The sequence below is a fragment of the Benincasa hispida genome, chromosome 4 (assembly GCF_027475165.1).
Source record: "Benincasa hispida cultivar pf3 chromosome 4, pf3_genome.v1.1, whole genome shotgun sequence".
In the NCBI taxonomy this organism is placed as follows: Eukaryota; Viridiplantae; Streptophyta; class Magnoliopsida; order Cucurbitales; family Cucurbitaceae; genus Benincasa; species Benincasa hispida.
In genome coordinates, this window is record NC_143481.1 from 19,000,349 (window position 1) to 19,014,874 (window position 14,526).

The window sequence follows — 14,526 nt, forward strand, 5'->3', positions numbered from 1 at the left end:
GAAACAATATCGTCTAAGTGAAGAGGGTGACTTCCATAGAAATTCTATTATCATTCTAACACCTGCTCTATAGTTCCTCTTTCTAAGTCCAATTACAAATTAGAAAAAATAAAATTATTAAACCATGAATAAGTATATAAAGTATAGCGGGGCAATTTGAATATCTTAGGCTATAATTATTGCTTCACAATTAAAATTGCTGCAGTTGTAATAGTTTTTTTTTATTTTTTATAATTCACACAATATTGTTAACTAGTCTTAAAAGTATATTGAAGTAAATCCTTAATGATGTATACGTTGCATAAATGTATATGTATTTCTGTATATATATATACATAGACATTAAAATCTCAATTTCTAAGTGGAAAGAGTCTTTTCAAATCGAAAAATATTTAAGTTATCTCATAGAGCACCTATCTCTATGTATCTTATCTAATTATCCTATTATAAATTGACTTGTGGCAAATTCTTCTTATTTATTATTCTTCTATGTTTGAAATATTTTTAACTATTTTTTGTTGTGAGTGATAGAAGGAAGTATCAAGATGGGTATATCTCAAATATTATCTTTTCAAATATCATATTATTCTAGCACCTCTACAATTTTTCATATGCAAGTAAAATTCTAAAAAAATAATTATTAACCATAATTTAATTTTAAAAAAACAAAAAAAAAAACCATGGATTAAGTATAAAAATAAAATAAATCACAACTAAATTGAGGAGAAACTTCTAACGTCTAGATATCTGAACCCATTTGTTGTTTTCTGGTTTAAATACCATACTTGTCCCTATGCTTGGTTTGATTTTTAATCTAGATCTTAAATACAACTTAAATTTAGCTAATAAATCTTAAATTTTAGAATGATTGTAACATGACTACAATTTAAATCCAATGTTTTTAAAATATTGTGTAATACGACTACAATTTAAAATAAATCTACAGTTTATAAAAAGATTAAAATAACTAATTTTAAATAAAACATCAAATTTCAACTCAAAACAAGCATGTGAGACAAAAGTTATCATGACCACCACTTACTACATTAAAACTTATTTCAAAACCTCTAATTAGCAAAAATAAATACTATTTCAAAACCCCCATATACTACCATATTTATTATTTATTACAACTTTTACTATTTTATATTCATCATTTTTTTATCATTCGCTATAATGTTTACTATTTTTTTCTCAAACTAAAATAGATCACACCTCAAACACATACTATTATAACCTAAACTAAAATAATCTACATCCTACACAAACACTATCATAATCTATTATAACCTAAAATAAACAAACAAGAGTTATTATTTAAAATTACCTATTCAGACCAACTAAGCACTAAGCATCCACTAAAATTGAAAAGCAAGTTAATACTGCAGGTAGACTACCATGCTCTTTCAAAATTTCTCTCAACCATCATAAAATATGAAGTAATGTCAAGAAATAACTGGTCAATTAGGAACCAAAAATACCAAAACATTCTAGATGTCATCTGCAAGCAGCCGCAAAAAGTACATTCTTTTAAAAGCAAAACAAGATGGGAAATATAAAGATAACAGAACGCTGACATAAATAATACGAAGAAACTAAGCAGCAATGGATGGCTTTGAGGCAGCGGAGAGCCTAGACCTCTTCTTGGCCAAACTCTCACTGCGACGTTCTCTTTGCTCCTTCAACCTAGAGGCCAGAAGCTTCTGATACTCAGCAGCCTCAGACTTGGCCTTCGCAATTCGCTTCTTCTTCTCGGCAATTCTCCCTCGCTTCCTCTGCAAGGTCAGTGGGGTAACCAACCTCTGAATCTTGGGAGCTTTGCTGACCTTTTTGCCTGCAGCTCAATCACATCAGAAACTTAATTCCATAACAAATGAAACAGAACGAAAACATTTGTATAAATAGAATTGTACTTGTCCACAAAATGAGACACTGATAAACCACAATGTAATACAATGTCAAACAAACACGTTCATCCAGATATTTAATTTTGTGACTAAGCATAGGTTTTAAGCAGAATATTATATCCATCAAATCATCCAACTTTATTAAAGAAAAGCATGTAAACCATACCAGATTTTGTGATGAATGATCTACGGTATGTGTTAACATACTTTCGAACATCATCCTCCTTCGAGAGATTGAAAAGTTTGCGGATCTTGGATGCCCTCTTGGGACCCCTCATCCTAGGTTTCTCAGTGTCTGTCAAGCCAGGAAGATCATTGTCTCCCTTCTTCACAATCACCAGATTCAGAACAGAAAGGTCTTGGCTGACAATGCATCCACGCACAGACTTCCTCCTGCGTTCTCCATTGCGTCTTCCATAACCTCGGAAACAAGGGGTACCTGGCAAGAAAAGTAAAATACATAATTGTATTTTTTAATATAAACAACAAATCTGGTTAAATGGGTTGACTAATTACTAGCATAAACAGTTCCACAAACCTCTGTGCAACAAGAGACGGACACGGCCTGGGGTCAAAACTCCCTGTTTCATTGGGAATCCTTGCTTGTCACAACCTCCCATAATCTTGAAAACATAGCCCTTGAATTCCTGCATGTAGGAAAATCCTCAGTAAAACTCAGTCACAGAAACTAGGAACTAAGATTTTATTTATTGACAGAAGAGCACTCATACCTCCCCGAGAGAATCTCCGCTGACCTCCTGAGAGATCCTCTTGTCGAAAAAGGCACGGCTAAACAAAGACGAGGCTTAATTTTAGTTGATTACAAAATTAAATCTAAAATAAATATGATGAAAAATACATGTGTAAACAAAAGGGGAAGGGCTAAAATCTTTCTTTTATCTCATTATTCGTAAAATATTGTCGCTTCGAGAACTGTTTTGCCAAAAACAATAAGGGGATAACCAAAACCATGAATGCAAAAACTCAAACCGACGTCATCACTGCCGCTAGATTTCTAAACATGTAAATAGATAAGCCTATTAGAAATCTTTCGTAGCAAGGCTGAACATAAACACAGCAATTAAAACGGAAAACACGTCGAATTAACGATTTCAACACTACTCTACCATTCAATAGGGAACCCTTCAACTTATTATACATTTCAAAAACCCTAGTTTAAGAAAGCTTTAGTGTTGGAATCAAAGATCTAAGCATATGAAAAAATAAAATAAAATCCTCGGGTTCTACTAGAAAATACAACTCTTGCACACTACCAATCCAATATATTAATGAAAAAAAGCTCACGATACGAACAACGGACTAGAGATGGAAAAAATAGTTCATCGACATAGAATGCACATTCGGGATGAAAACAATAGATTGAAGAAAAGGGGGGATTTGAAAGCTAACAGTTTCTGGTCATCATCGATTTCCAGCTTCTTCTGGCATCCAGTAGTCGGATTCGCGATATTAAACTGTAAAAACAAGACTTAAAAGTTAATATTGCAGAGAAAATAAGGAGAACAGTGAGGAAAAGGAGACATCTAAAGGACAAACCTTCATCTTCGAACGATGAGATTGAAGTAGGCGGCCGCAGAGAAAGAGACGAGGAAAGAAGAGAGCGAACGACGCCTTAAGCTTTAGGGTTTTAAAACCTGTGCCTATGGGAATTTATATATGTGCTCTAATATTTTAATATTGGATCCGAAACAGTGGGCCTATTCTAATTCAAGTCTGGACTGCCCCACACTACAGCCCAAATCATCTACTAAGCCCAGCCCACCAAAGCCATTTCAGAGATATTTCGTTGGTTAAAATAATATTTTGATCTCGAACTTTAAATTTTGTTCTGCTTTCTTCTTTATAGTTTTAAAATCTTGAAATTACTCGGTGATTTTATTTCTGGCTGGAAGGAACATTATTATTATTTAACCAATTATGATTTAAAAAATCACTTTAAATGACTAAGGTTAAGATTTATTGAAAGTTTAATGACTACATTTAATATTTATTGAAAGTACATGAATTAAAATTAAACAATTAAAAAAATATATATCATAATGAAACAAAATTCCAAATACATGAACCAAAATTGAATTTTAAATAAAACCATAAATTTCTATAAGTCAATCAATTTTGACAATGTTATTGTCACATCTCATTCTTCTGTACCTTCATTAAGTGGATTTATTTTTAAAAATGTAATTTTATTTAGATGGTTTTAATTTTTGAGTTATTTTAAATAGAATCAACTAAAATATCTATAGACTATTATTTTAATTTTAAATTGATATCAATATTAATTTTAATTTTTAATTTATACCATCACTAAAATTTGGAAGTACGACTAATCAAATTGGGAGAAGACTTAAATAAATTTAAGTAGGTTGTTGGATGTGTTTAGTGTAACTTCTCTAATTTAAAACAAACAGAAAATTGAATTGGATAGTAAAATATATTTGTATATTTGTAATCGTTGCTCAGCTTTTTTAACTTTACGTTTATGGTAAAATTCACATACAATTCTTATCTCAACCGTGGGGAAAAAAAACAAGAAAACAAACCAACGGAAAAAACGGAAGAAAAAAAAAACAATATATAAAGCACTCCACTTCCCCAATTTGTAATAAAGGAAAATTGTATTTGGTAGTTCAATTTTGTTGGCATTTTTCATATTTGCCAATATGGCAAACATGTTATTAAATTTTGTTTCATTACTTTCAATAACTTTTTTCCTTTTGTTCTATAGGAAGAAAAAAAACTTCTACTATCGAATTCTTTCCTATTTTTTCTCCACCGTTTCTATTTTTTCATAAGCAAGTTTTAGTTTTTCCATCTTTTTTCTTCTTTAATTTTCCAACATTTCGGTTGTTTTAGTATATCAAAATTATAGAAAATATTAACGATGGATCACACATCAATCAACAAACATATTAAATTTTCAACGAATACAATTATAATTAGTATATCGGATATAAATTAGCAAACATATTAATCCCTCCATTGACATACTATTAAACATCAATGAGCAAAAATATTAAACATTTAAAGTGTATTCATCGATATGTCAAACATAAAACATAAGTATATCATTCATTAGTTAGTAGATGCTTGAAGTAAAACATGAGTGTATCAATAATATATATAATATCAATAAGTAATTCTAATGTATCAATAATATATCTAACAACAATCAATATTTAATTAGTAACTTATTTTCAAGCAAAGCATGTGTGTGCTATTTTATAGGCATGATATTTCAAGTATATTAGATATAAGACCTGAATACATCATATATCAATCAGTAAATACTTGAAGTGAGAAATGAGTATATCAAACATCGATTAACATTCCAACGGTATAAATGATATATCTAACATCAACCACACATTTTTAAAAGTGTAGGGCATTTTGGACCTTTGATTATTTCAATTAAGATGGACTTATTGATTTATTTTTTCATTATTGAAAACTTATAATTGTTTGACTACAGGCTTAATTTTTATATTGTGTTTAGTCATTATGGGTGTCATTTATTTCAAATATAGTATTGGTATATCAATGATTCAACATCATGTCATCAATACACACCTGGGGCAATAAGGGGAGATTTTTATCTTCTCTTTTTGTCCTTATATTTCTAAAAATTCCTATTTTACCCTCATTGATATTTTTTTTATTTGACGTAAAATATCACGTCTTTTGAATTCTCTTGGCATCAGACACATTCTTTCATAAAATTACATCACTTCGTACCTACACATTCCTTCACATTATAACTACAAAATTTTCAAATAATAAATTCAAACTTTTCTACTTTTATGTGGCCTCATCTCTTCAATTTCAGAATGTCATCGAACGAACTTTAGAATCAAGTTTTCTCTTTTCATTTCATGAGGGCCTAGATCCTCCTTTATATCTCGATTGCATTGGTTGTTATGGTAGATTTGCTTTGACATTTACTTGGCTATTGAGCTATGATATCAATGTTCATAAATATAAATGATTAGGATAGATATATTTTACTAAATATATAGATTGTGAATCTCTAAAATATATGTATTTGGTTGGGTAGATTTTCAAATCTTTTTTAAGTTTTTTCTTATTTCTTTCCCCAATATTTTTTTTCTTCTCTTCGTTATTTGGTTCTTGGTACAGTCGCATTTGACACATTCGTCCACATCGATCTCCTCTCTTTCACTGTCATGTCGCATTTGATATGGTCCGTACAAAATGAAATAATGTGGAGGGGAACGAGATGCAATTTCACATTTTAGGTAAGTGTTATGTATAAATTTATTAATTTGTTTTCATTTATTTTTTCATTATTTTTTATGTGATATTTTTCAACTATTACTATTTTTTCCATCCCTCCATTCTAAAACTTTTGGGAAAACTACATCTTTTTAAAAATACATATTCCAAGTAAATTAAACATATTTTCTGCAACATTCATCCTCATGGCTCAAATTTTCTGCTCACATTTATACTAAAAAGAATCTCTTATGCAAGCAAAAGTAATGGCCAATTTTTACCTTTTTTTTAAAAAAATCTTTTTCTATGAATTTTAAGAAGACAGGCCTAGATAAATTACAATAAATTTTTTTATCCAATTTACTAAATGAGTCTTATCCAAGTTGGTCAATTATTTAATATATGAAGTATAAATTAGATTGAAAAAGAAGAAGTGAAAATAAACAAGAATAAAGTTTTTTGAGAAAAAATGAAAATGAGTTGGGACGAATAACATATGTGAAAGTAAATAATAAGATTCAAGAGGGAGTGTTAACAATAATGATTATTTTGTATTCGTAAATATAACAGTTGCGAATTTGCCTCAAAACAACATGGTAGAAGACATGAAACGTAAAGGATGCTGTAATTTTATTCATTATTGTATGTTTCATTATTTGTGAGAAATTACCGTAAGCTTTTTAATTTTCAAGTTGTCAAATAGATATCTTCTCCTAATTGGAAAATTATTTAGTTTATTTTAATTTTTTTCCCTTTTGGTAGCGCACAAGTGTCTTCCTTTTCAACCATAAGAAAGATTCATAAATTTGTTTCATTTTTAAATTATAATATTAATGTTGAACATGTGGTCTTTGTTAGTTCCTGAAAGGTTATATTATTGTTATTTTATTATTTTAGTTAGATTTTTTATTAGGTTTCTAATTTATTAAAACTTTAAATATCTTATTTATATATTTGAGCCAAAATGTTTATTTCGATTCCATGTGTTTGAAATTAATATTTTTTATTCATCACGTTAGGAGAACTACTCATGACAATAATAGAGAACGACATAATCAAATTCGATAGATTCAAAAGATATAAAATAAATGTATTAGCATATATCATACATATCTCTAACTTTTTATCTTAATTTTTTCTCAAATTTACTCTAATAATAAGAGTTGTGCCATTTTTGTAGGAAGAAAATTAATTCAGTTGATTCACAGAAACATACTAGCAAAACCCACCATCATCAAAATTTATGTTTCAAGTGTTCTATATATATATAAAAAAAAAAAAAAAAATGTGCAACTCATTTTATATTGTTGTGAATTAATCTAAAATAAGATATACGTATAGTTTTGGCCATCAATTATTTTATTTTAATTCTCATTTTAGATATTTGTTATTTAAATTTAATAAAATCTAAGTTCATTTGCTCTTGGCATTTCATAAACAAAATTGATGTTCTAAAAATTTTTAACCACGTGCATCACACGTGTTTTATAGTTAGTTAAAATAAATGTTGAAATATATTATTAGTATGTATTAGTAATATATCATTAAGAAGATTACCTAATTAGTTATTATCGTAATTGTAAATGCATCAACTATTAATATATTAAAAGTCTAAGTACATCAACAGCCCTCGAGTGTTAATCAAGAAGCATGTTAAAATTTTTATTACATAATCACACCATTAGGCATCAAATCAACGAATATATTAAACTTTAAAGTGTATTAACCAACCATCAGACATCAATTAACGAGGATGCATGTTAAAATTCATTAGAATTGAATACCCGCATGTTGAATGTCTGCATGTGTGGGATTGTGCCTTTTATTATTTGCTACATAAACTAGTGACACACTTCCAATTTTCAATTTTTTTTCTTCTAAATCTACAATCAATATTAATTAATATAAAAAATAGTTTCACTTGAATGTCTATTTTAGATAAACATTTGCGAGATATATATATATATATATTAAAAAAAATTTAAAATGATTACCCAAAAATCTTCAAAATAGCATAAAAAAACATATTTATAATGGATGGAATTCACTCCGGAATATAATAAGATATAAATGTGGTGTTTGAACTTTGAAGCACTTTTTAAGAAAATGATCAAATATATATATATATTTTTTTTATTGAAAACATATTTTTTTAAAAAAAGAGTTTAAACAATAAGGTATCTAAATTTATTTCTCATTTTGGAATCACTTACAAATCCAAAAAGTCAAGTTTTATAGTTCGAATATATGTAACCAATTTTTTAACACTCGAAATTTGAAAGCTAAAGAGAAAATAACAAAATTTAGAGTTTGAAAATTTACATAGTATTTAACAAATATAATTGATATTTAAGAGGGTGAACATTAAGTTAAATTACCATTGAAATTCAAACTAGTTACACTTTTTTCTTTTTTCTTTTTAATTTCTTTTATGCGAATGAGTTACAGTAAGTTTCAAGTTTTAATTTTATCACTACTTTGACAACAATAAATTCTTGAAAAATAAAAACAATAATAATAAAGAAAATCAAAACCATCGTGCCGGATGCTGTTTTTTACAAATAAAATACATTAATTTGTACGCTAAGTTCATGCTTTATATATATATATATATTAATCCCCTAATCTGTTATAGACTTATACCAAACCTCACTTTATCTTTTCCTAATTTAAACCATTTTCTTTTGACGGATCCTTTGACTTTGCTGAGGCTATTGCCTTGTATGAAGGCGATGAGGAGAATTGATAAATCACTTTTGTATATATTTTGAAAAAAGATAACTAGTATATTATAATATAATAGTTGTCTAGTTGTTAATTTATATTAATTATGGTTTAATTAGTATTTTAGAATTAACTAATTCATTGTCTTATTTCTTATAACACTATAAACAACCACTTTAGAGTCGTAATAAGAAGCTTTTCAACTTTCATTTGAATATAGAACTTCTCTTCTTGAGAGAGTTTTGTTGATCTTATAAATTGACTTCCTTTATTTAATCATAGATTTTGCTTAATACTTTCAATCTGTTGCATAAAATGGTTTTTCCAATATTCTTAAAGACGGTTTATCTTTACTCTTTGGGTTGAAATTGATTTTCTTATTATTTGGAATCTTCTGGTTGGAAAAATATCATATGCAAATGCAGTTCAGGTCTATTTAAGCTTTCTTTTGATCAACCACAAAAGTAACCCTGTCATCGCTCATTACTTAGCTTACCACACTAGATTTTTTTTTTTTTTTTTTTTGACAATTTGGCTCGAATGCCATCCTTCATGGGCAGATTCTGTTTTGATTAATCATTTGTTGATTTCTTAAGTTCTTTTATTGTTTGTCTCTTATTGTACTAAAACAAATTAATATATATTATTTGTAAATTTTGAATACAACCGCTAGGTTTTTTTAAAAAATATATATAAGCAGGAGACTGAATCATCAAACACTTTTAATTAAGATGGAAATTAATTCCTTATCTAATAAGTTATGTTCAAATTGACGATTATAATCATCTCAAGTTATAATATAAATAATTATTTGCATAATTAAATACTATTAAAGTTAATAATACAAGTTTTATGTCCGTCGAGCATGTCTACGTTAGACATATATTTTTCTATTGTTACATGAAAAGAGATAAACTTTGAGCAAACCGGCCACTTACTTTAGTTGTAATTTAATCTAAAAATACTGATGATATGTATAGGTTTCATCACCTTTTGTAACTATTGAAGAGCCAAGATAAGGTGCTCCAACTACGTATAGATCTTCTGGCTGCTTTATCTCTTCTAGCATAGCGCAATCTGATGACCAAGTTTAATAAATTTTATTAATTACCTATGAATAATTAAACTATCTCATTACTTTGTGATAACATCTGCAAATAAGAGAATGAAACTCATTTTTATGAATGACGTTTAATTTTACTACAATTTTTCATCTCATAGGTTTTACTCCAAACACCGATAAAGAAGAAGAGTGCTACTAAAAACAAGTTAAAAGAAAATTTCAATTTGGTGTTTTTTTTTAAAAAAAAATAATTTTTTTATTCGGGTTAGTTTTAAAGTTAATTTGCGAATGTTATCTACAATATGGGATATAATATTAATTATAGGTTAGTGGTTTTTAAAGGTTCAAATTCGACCCCTATGCTAAAGGAAATATAGTTCAATTGGTCTTCGAGTGTGTTGGTAATCATGAGATTTATGGTTCAAATCTCTCTATTCTTAATTATTGTACTAAAAAAAAACAGTACCTATAATTAAAGCAAACTTTATCGAGTTATCATTTTCGTTTTCATATTAAATACATCAATGTAGTTTTTTATTTACATCGCAATAAAGTTGGTATTTTCTATTCGGTAGAATATGTTAGTTGATCATATTAAAATATAAGGTGTGTTTGAAATATATTTACACCACTACAGAATTTGGATTACTTGATGTTTTTCCAATGTCAAGTAAAGGGTATTCTGTCAATTTCCCTTTTTTTAACCTTTTTACTTGACACGAAAAAAATGTCAAATAAGAGTTTCTTATACTTGACACGTGAAACGTGTCAAGTAAGACTTTATATTACTTGACACGATTTTAGTGTCAAGTAAAGGTTTGCGTGAAAATATCTGAAATATTCCGTCAATTTCCGCTTTTTCAACCTTTTTACTTGATGTTTTTTTGTCCAAAATCATATTACTTGACGTTTTTTCTACATAAACGTCAAGTAATTAAAAACTACAAGTGTCAAGTAATGTAGATTTTGTAGTAGTGTTAATTTAAAAAATAAGTCCTTTAAAAAAAAATTGTAGTGTTTGATAACAATTTAAAATAGGTTTTCAAGTGTATTTTAAATCGTTTTTATCAAAAATAGTTCTAAATATGTAAAAAAATTAGTTTAAATATCTTTTGTGATGTTTAATCAAACTATAATCACCGAATTGAAATTTTTAAAAACTAGTTTAAATATTTTAGTGAAGTTTAACCAAACTATAAACACTGAATTGAAAATTTTAAAGCCATTATAATCAAATTGTAACCATAAGACAGAATCATAAAAACTATAACGAAACTTTTAAAGTACATGGACGATTTACTACTTAATACAAGTATTATTATTTTTAAATGAAGCTTATTTTAAAGTGCACTAAGGGTAAATTCAATTCTTCTCCTTTTCATATTAATAATAAAATTAAATTATGAATTGAATCATTTTCAATTTTATATTCAATAGATCGTTGAAATTTAAAATATTTAATTATATTGTTACGTTTTTTAAACTCATAAATCATTAGAGACAAAACTATTGAAATCCCACCTTTTAATTTTGTGCACGTCTCTCAAAACCTTTCTACCCTATTCAACATTATTTTTATATTCACAAACCCACTGAACCAAACAAAAAAGTAAGAGTCTGGTACCATCATACATAAAATTCAATTTTATATCTAATAGATTAGTTAATTTTTTTATATAAAAAAAAGTTAGTTAATCAAAAACATATTAAAGTCAAATTTAATCTTTTTACTTCCAAAAAAAAGTTAGTTAGTTAAAAATATATTAGAGTCAAATTTAATCATTTTACTTCCAATTAGACACTTATCCAGAAATTCATTAAACACTTTTTAGAGTTCAGATTTGAAATAAACACAGAAGTTGAAAGTTGATTGTCACGTAAATTTAGGATGTGTTTGGATTAACTTTTTCAAGTATTAATTATTGGAAAAAAAATTGATGTATTTAACAATCGTTGAAAGATGATTTAATTTTGTAAATGATTAAATATAAGAAGGAAAAAAGAAATCACCAGGAAGAGTGGGAAGTGGGAAGTCAGAGAAATAAGTGGAAGGTCTTCCAAGGTGTTGAGAATAAGGGGGAGATAACACATCCAAAATGGCACATCCTGACTTTGCTCTAAATGAATGAATGTTTCCTCCACTTGCTGGAAACAAAGCTCTTGCTTCACTTGGTGCACTCCAAACCTTATCAACCACCTTCTTCCCCAACCCAACTGCCCTCCTCCCATTCATTTTTCAAACACAAACAAACATTTGCTTCAATTATAAATAAAGTGTACTTTCAAATTTTTTAAATTCACACATCTACTAGATATGAAATTTAAAATTTAGGGATATTAAATTCCAAATTTATATTTAGTAAGTCGATTTTTAAGATTTTGGATTTGTCATAGACTTGTTAGGTACAAAATTAAAAGTTCATCAACATATTAAACACATAATCGAAACTTTATACCTTATTTATTAATGGTTTTATTTTTTGTTTTTGAAATTTATGCTTGTTTTCTCTTAAATTTCATATTATAGTTTAGCCAGTTGAATTCTTAATCAAATTTTGTAAACAAGAGCAATAACTATTTTTAAGGCCTCGTTTCGTATGTAGCATTTTATTTTTCATTTTTTTTTTGAAATTAAGTCTATTTCCTATCTATTTTTTACAATGATATACATTTTTTTTAAATTTTCCAAGTGTTGAAGTTTTAGCTAAATTCTAAAATTTAAAAATATTTTTTTTAGTTTTCAAATTTTGGCTTGATTTTTTTTTAAACATTGATAAAACTATAGGTAACACATCAAGAAATTTGAATGTGGTCGAAGTATTTATAGACTTAATTTTCAAAAACTAAAACAAAATGGTTATTTAACAAATCTTTGTTTCCAAATTTTAGTTTCACTTTTTAAAACATAGGTGAATGTGGATAACAAAACAAAATAACCAATAGACGGAAGTATTATAAGTATAATTTTAAAAAACCAAAAACTAAACGAAAACTTAGATGGAATCGACACAATCTTCAAAGTTCAAAGATGACTTTTAACTCAATCAATATCAATTGAAAAGGAAATGAAATTAAACACTCAAACACTTGAGCACAACCTATCCTTTCTAATATTAAAATCGTATTAGAGTAGATTTGGTCATATCGATACTTTAGCATCAAATTAATCATAAAGTACTCACAGGTTCGGTCAGTAGAAGAGCTGATCTGCATTTTAATCCAATCATAAGCTTTTACATGAACAGAGCCATAAAGAAGCTTGCTCATCACTGTCATCCCTGGATGGTCGTGTAATGGCAGCTCCCCCCCTTCAGGCAAACAAAATATTCCAATCTGCAAATTTTTTTCATAATTTCAACTCAAATAATTCCTTCTTTAATTCAACTAATTTCCCTTTTTTCTCCATTTAAAAATTTGAGCTACTCACAGAGAAGAAGTCGCATTCATGAATGTGGATGTAAGTTATTTCTGAAACTCCTTTGGCATAAATCAATCCTCTTGGGCTTATAATTGAACATTCTGCCTCCTCCAACTCCTCAATTCCAACATCTATAGCTTTTATTTCGTCTGCACCAACATAATAGTTAATATCATTAATTAATAATGGGTTTTACTTTTAATTAAGAAGGAAAAAATAGAAATATATATATGAATGTTCTATACCGAGATGGTTTTTGAGGCAGTTCAATTGTTGAAAAGTGGGAAGTTGTTTGTGACAAAAAATTTCATTGCAGATATTATACAGCAATTGCACTTTATTTGTTGACATTTTGGGATGGGCATATGGCTCTTTATTTGAGGAATAACTTGTGAACTTTGTTTAATATTTGAGGTTAAATAGAGAAAAGAGAGAAATGAAAACTAGAAAAACAATGTCAACTAAACCTGGGGCTGGATTAGACCAACATTACGGTGGGCTAATTGGAATATTGGAGGTAAACAAAACTTGTAAATCTAATGGACACACTAGACTAATGCAACTAATGAGGAAGTAAAGTAAATAATCTAATATTGTCTACTGTTTTTTTGCATTGGTATTCAATTTCAAAAAAGAGAAAATCACCTCTGACACTATCGGTTGGGTTAGGTTGAGTAGAGATTTTTTTTTCTTTTACTTAATCCAATTGTTCGGGTAGTAAATTTTTTTAACTCAAATAACTCTTATTAAATATTTAACTGAGTTGAAGCTAACCATAAAATATTTGGGTTTAGTTTATTTGAGTTATTTGTGTTATTGATTCAGATTTTCATTTTAAGAAAAGTCAAATGCCCATTTATTTATTTTTCATTATTGAATTAAGATTTTTCGACTCAATTTCAATATATATTATGAAGATATGGATTTCATATTTAATATTTATTTTCTAAAAGTATTAATTGGAGAATAAATTATTGAAAAAATTATGATAAATGAAATAAAGTTAAAATGAATATATATTTGTATAATTATATCGTGAGCAAAATAATAATAAGAAGAAGAAGAAGAAGAAATTCGGGTTGGTTTGATTCAACTCAAATAAATTTTTAGTAAACTAAAGAATCAACCAAATTGACATATGATTGTACTAGATATCACGA

The 14,526-nt window shown here is 27.7% G+C and overlaps 2 protein-coding genes across 2 annotated transcripts; both read right to left on the bottom strand.

Annotated features, from left to right (window-relative positions):
* Positions 1-1,404: 1,404 nt before the first annotated feature.
* LOC120076864 (small ribosomal subunit protein eS6) lies at positions 1,405-3,637 on the bottom strand. The gene is made up of 6 exons (XM_039030812.2): positions 3,465-3,637; positions 3,318-3,382; positions 2,639-2,696; positions 2,446-2,554; positions 2,074-2,346; positions 1,405-1,834 (listed from the first exon to the last, which is right to left on the bottom strand). Exons 1-6 carry the CDS (start codon positions 3,468-3,470, stop codon positions 1,596-1,598), a joined length of 750 nt encoding a protein of 249 aa, XP_038886740.1. The 5' UTR covers positions 3,471-3,637; the 3' UTR covers positions 1,405-1,595.
* Positions 3,638-9,654: 6,017 nt separating this feature from the next.
* Positions 9,655-13,789, bottom strand: LOC120076893 (plant cysteine oxidase 4-like). Its single transcript, XM_039030844.2, has 5 exons — positions 13,612-13,789; positions 13,376-13,515; positions 13,131-13,281; positions 11,959-12,162; positions 9,655-9,962 (listed from the first exon to the last, which is right to left on the bottom strand). Exons 1-5 carry the CDS (start codon positions 13,715-13,717, stop codon positions 9,841-9,843), a joined length of 723 nt encoding a protein of 240 aa, XP_038886772.1. The 5' UTR covers positions 13,718-13,789; the 3' UTR covers positions 9,655-9,840.
* Positions 13,790-14,526: the final 737 nt, after the last annotated feature.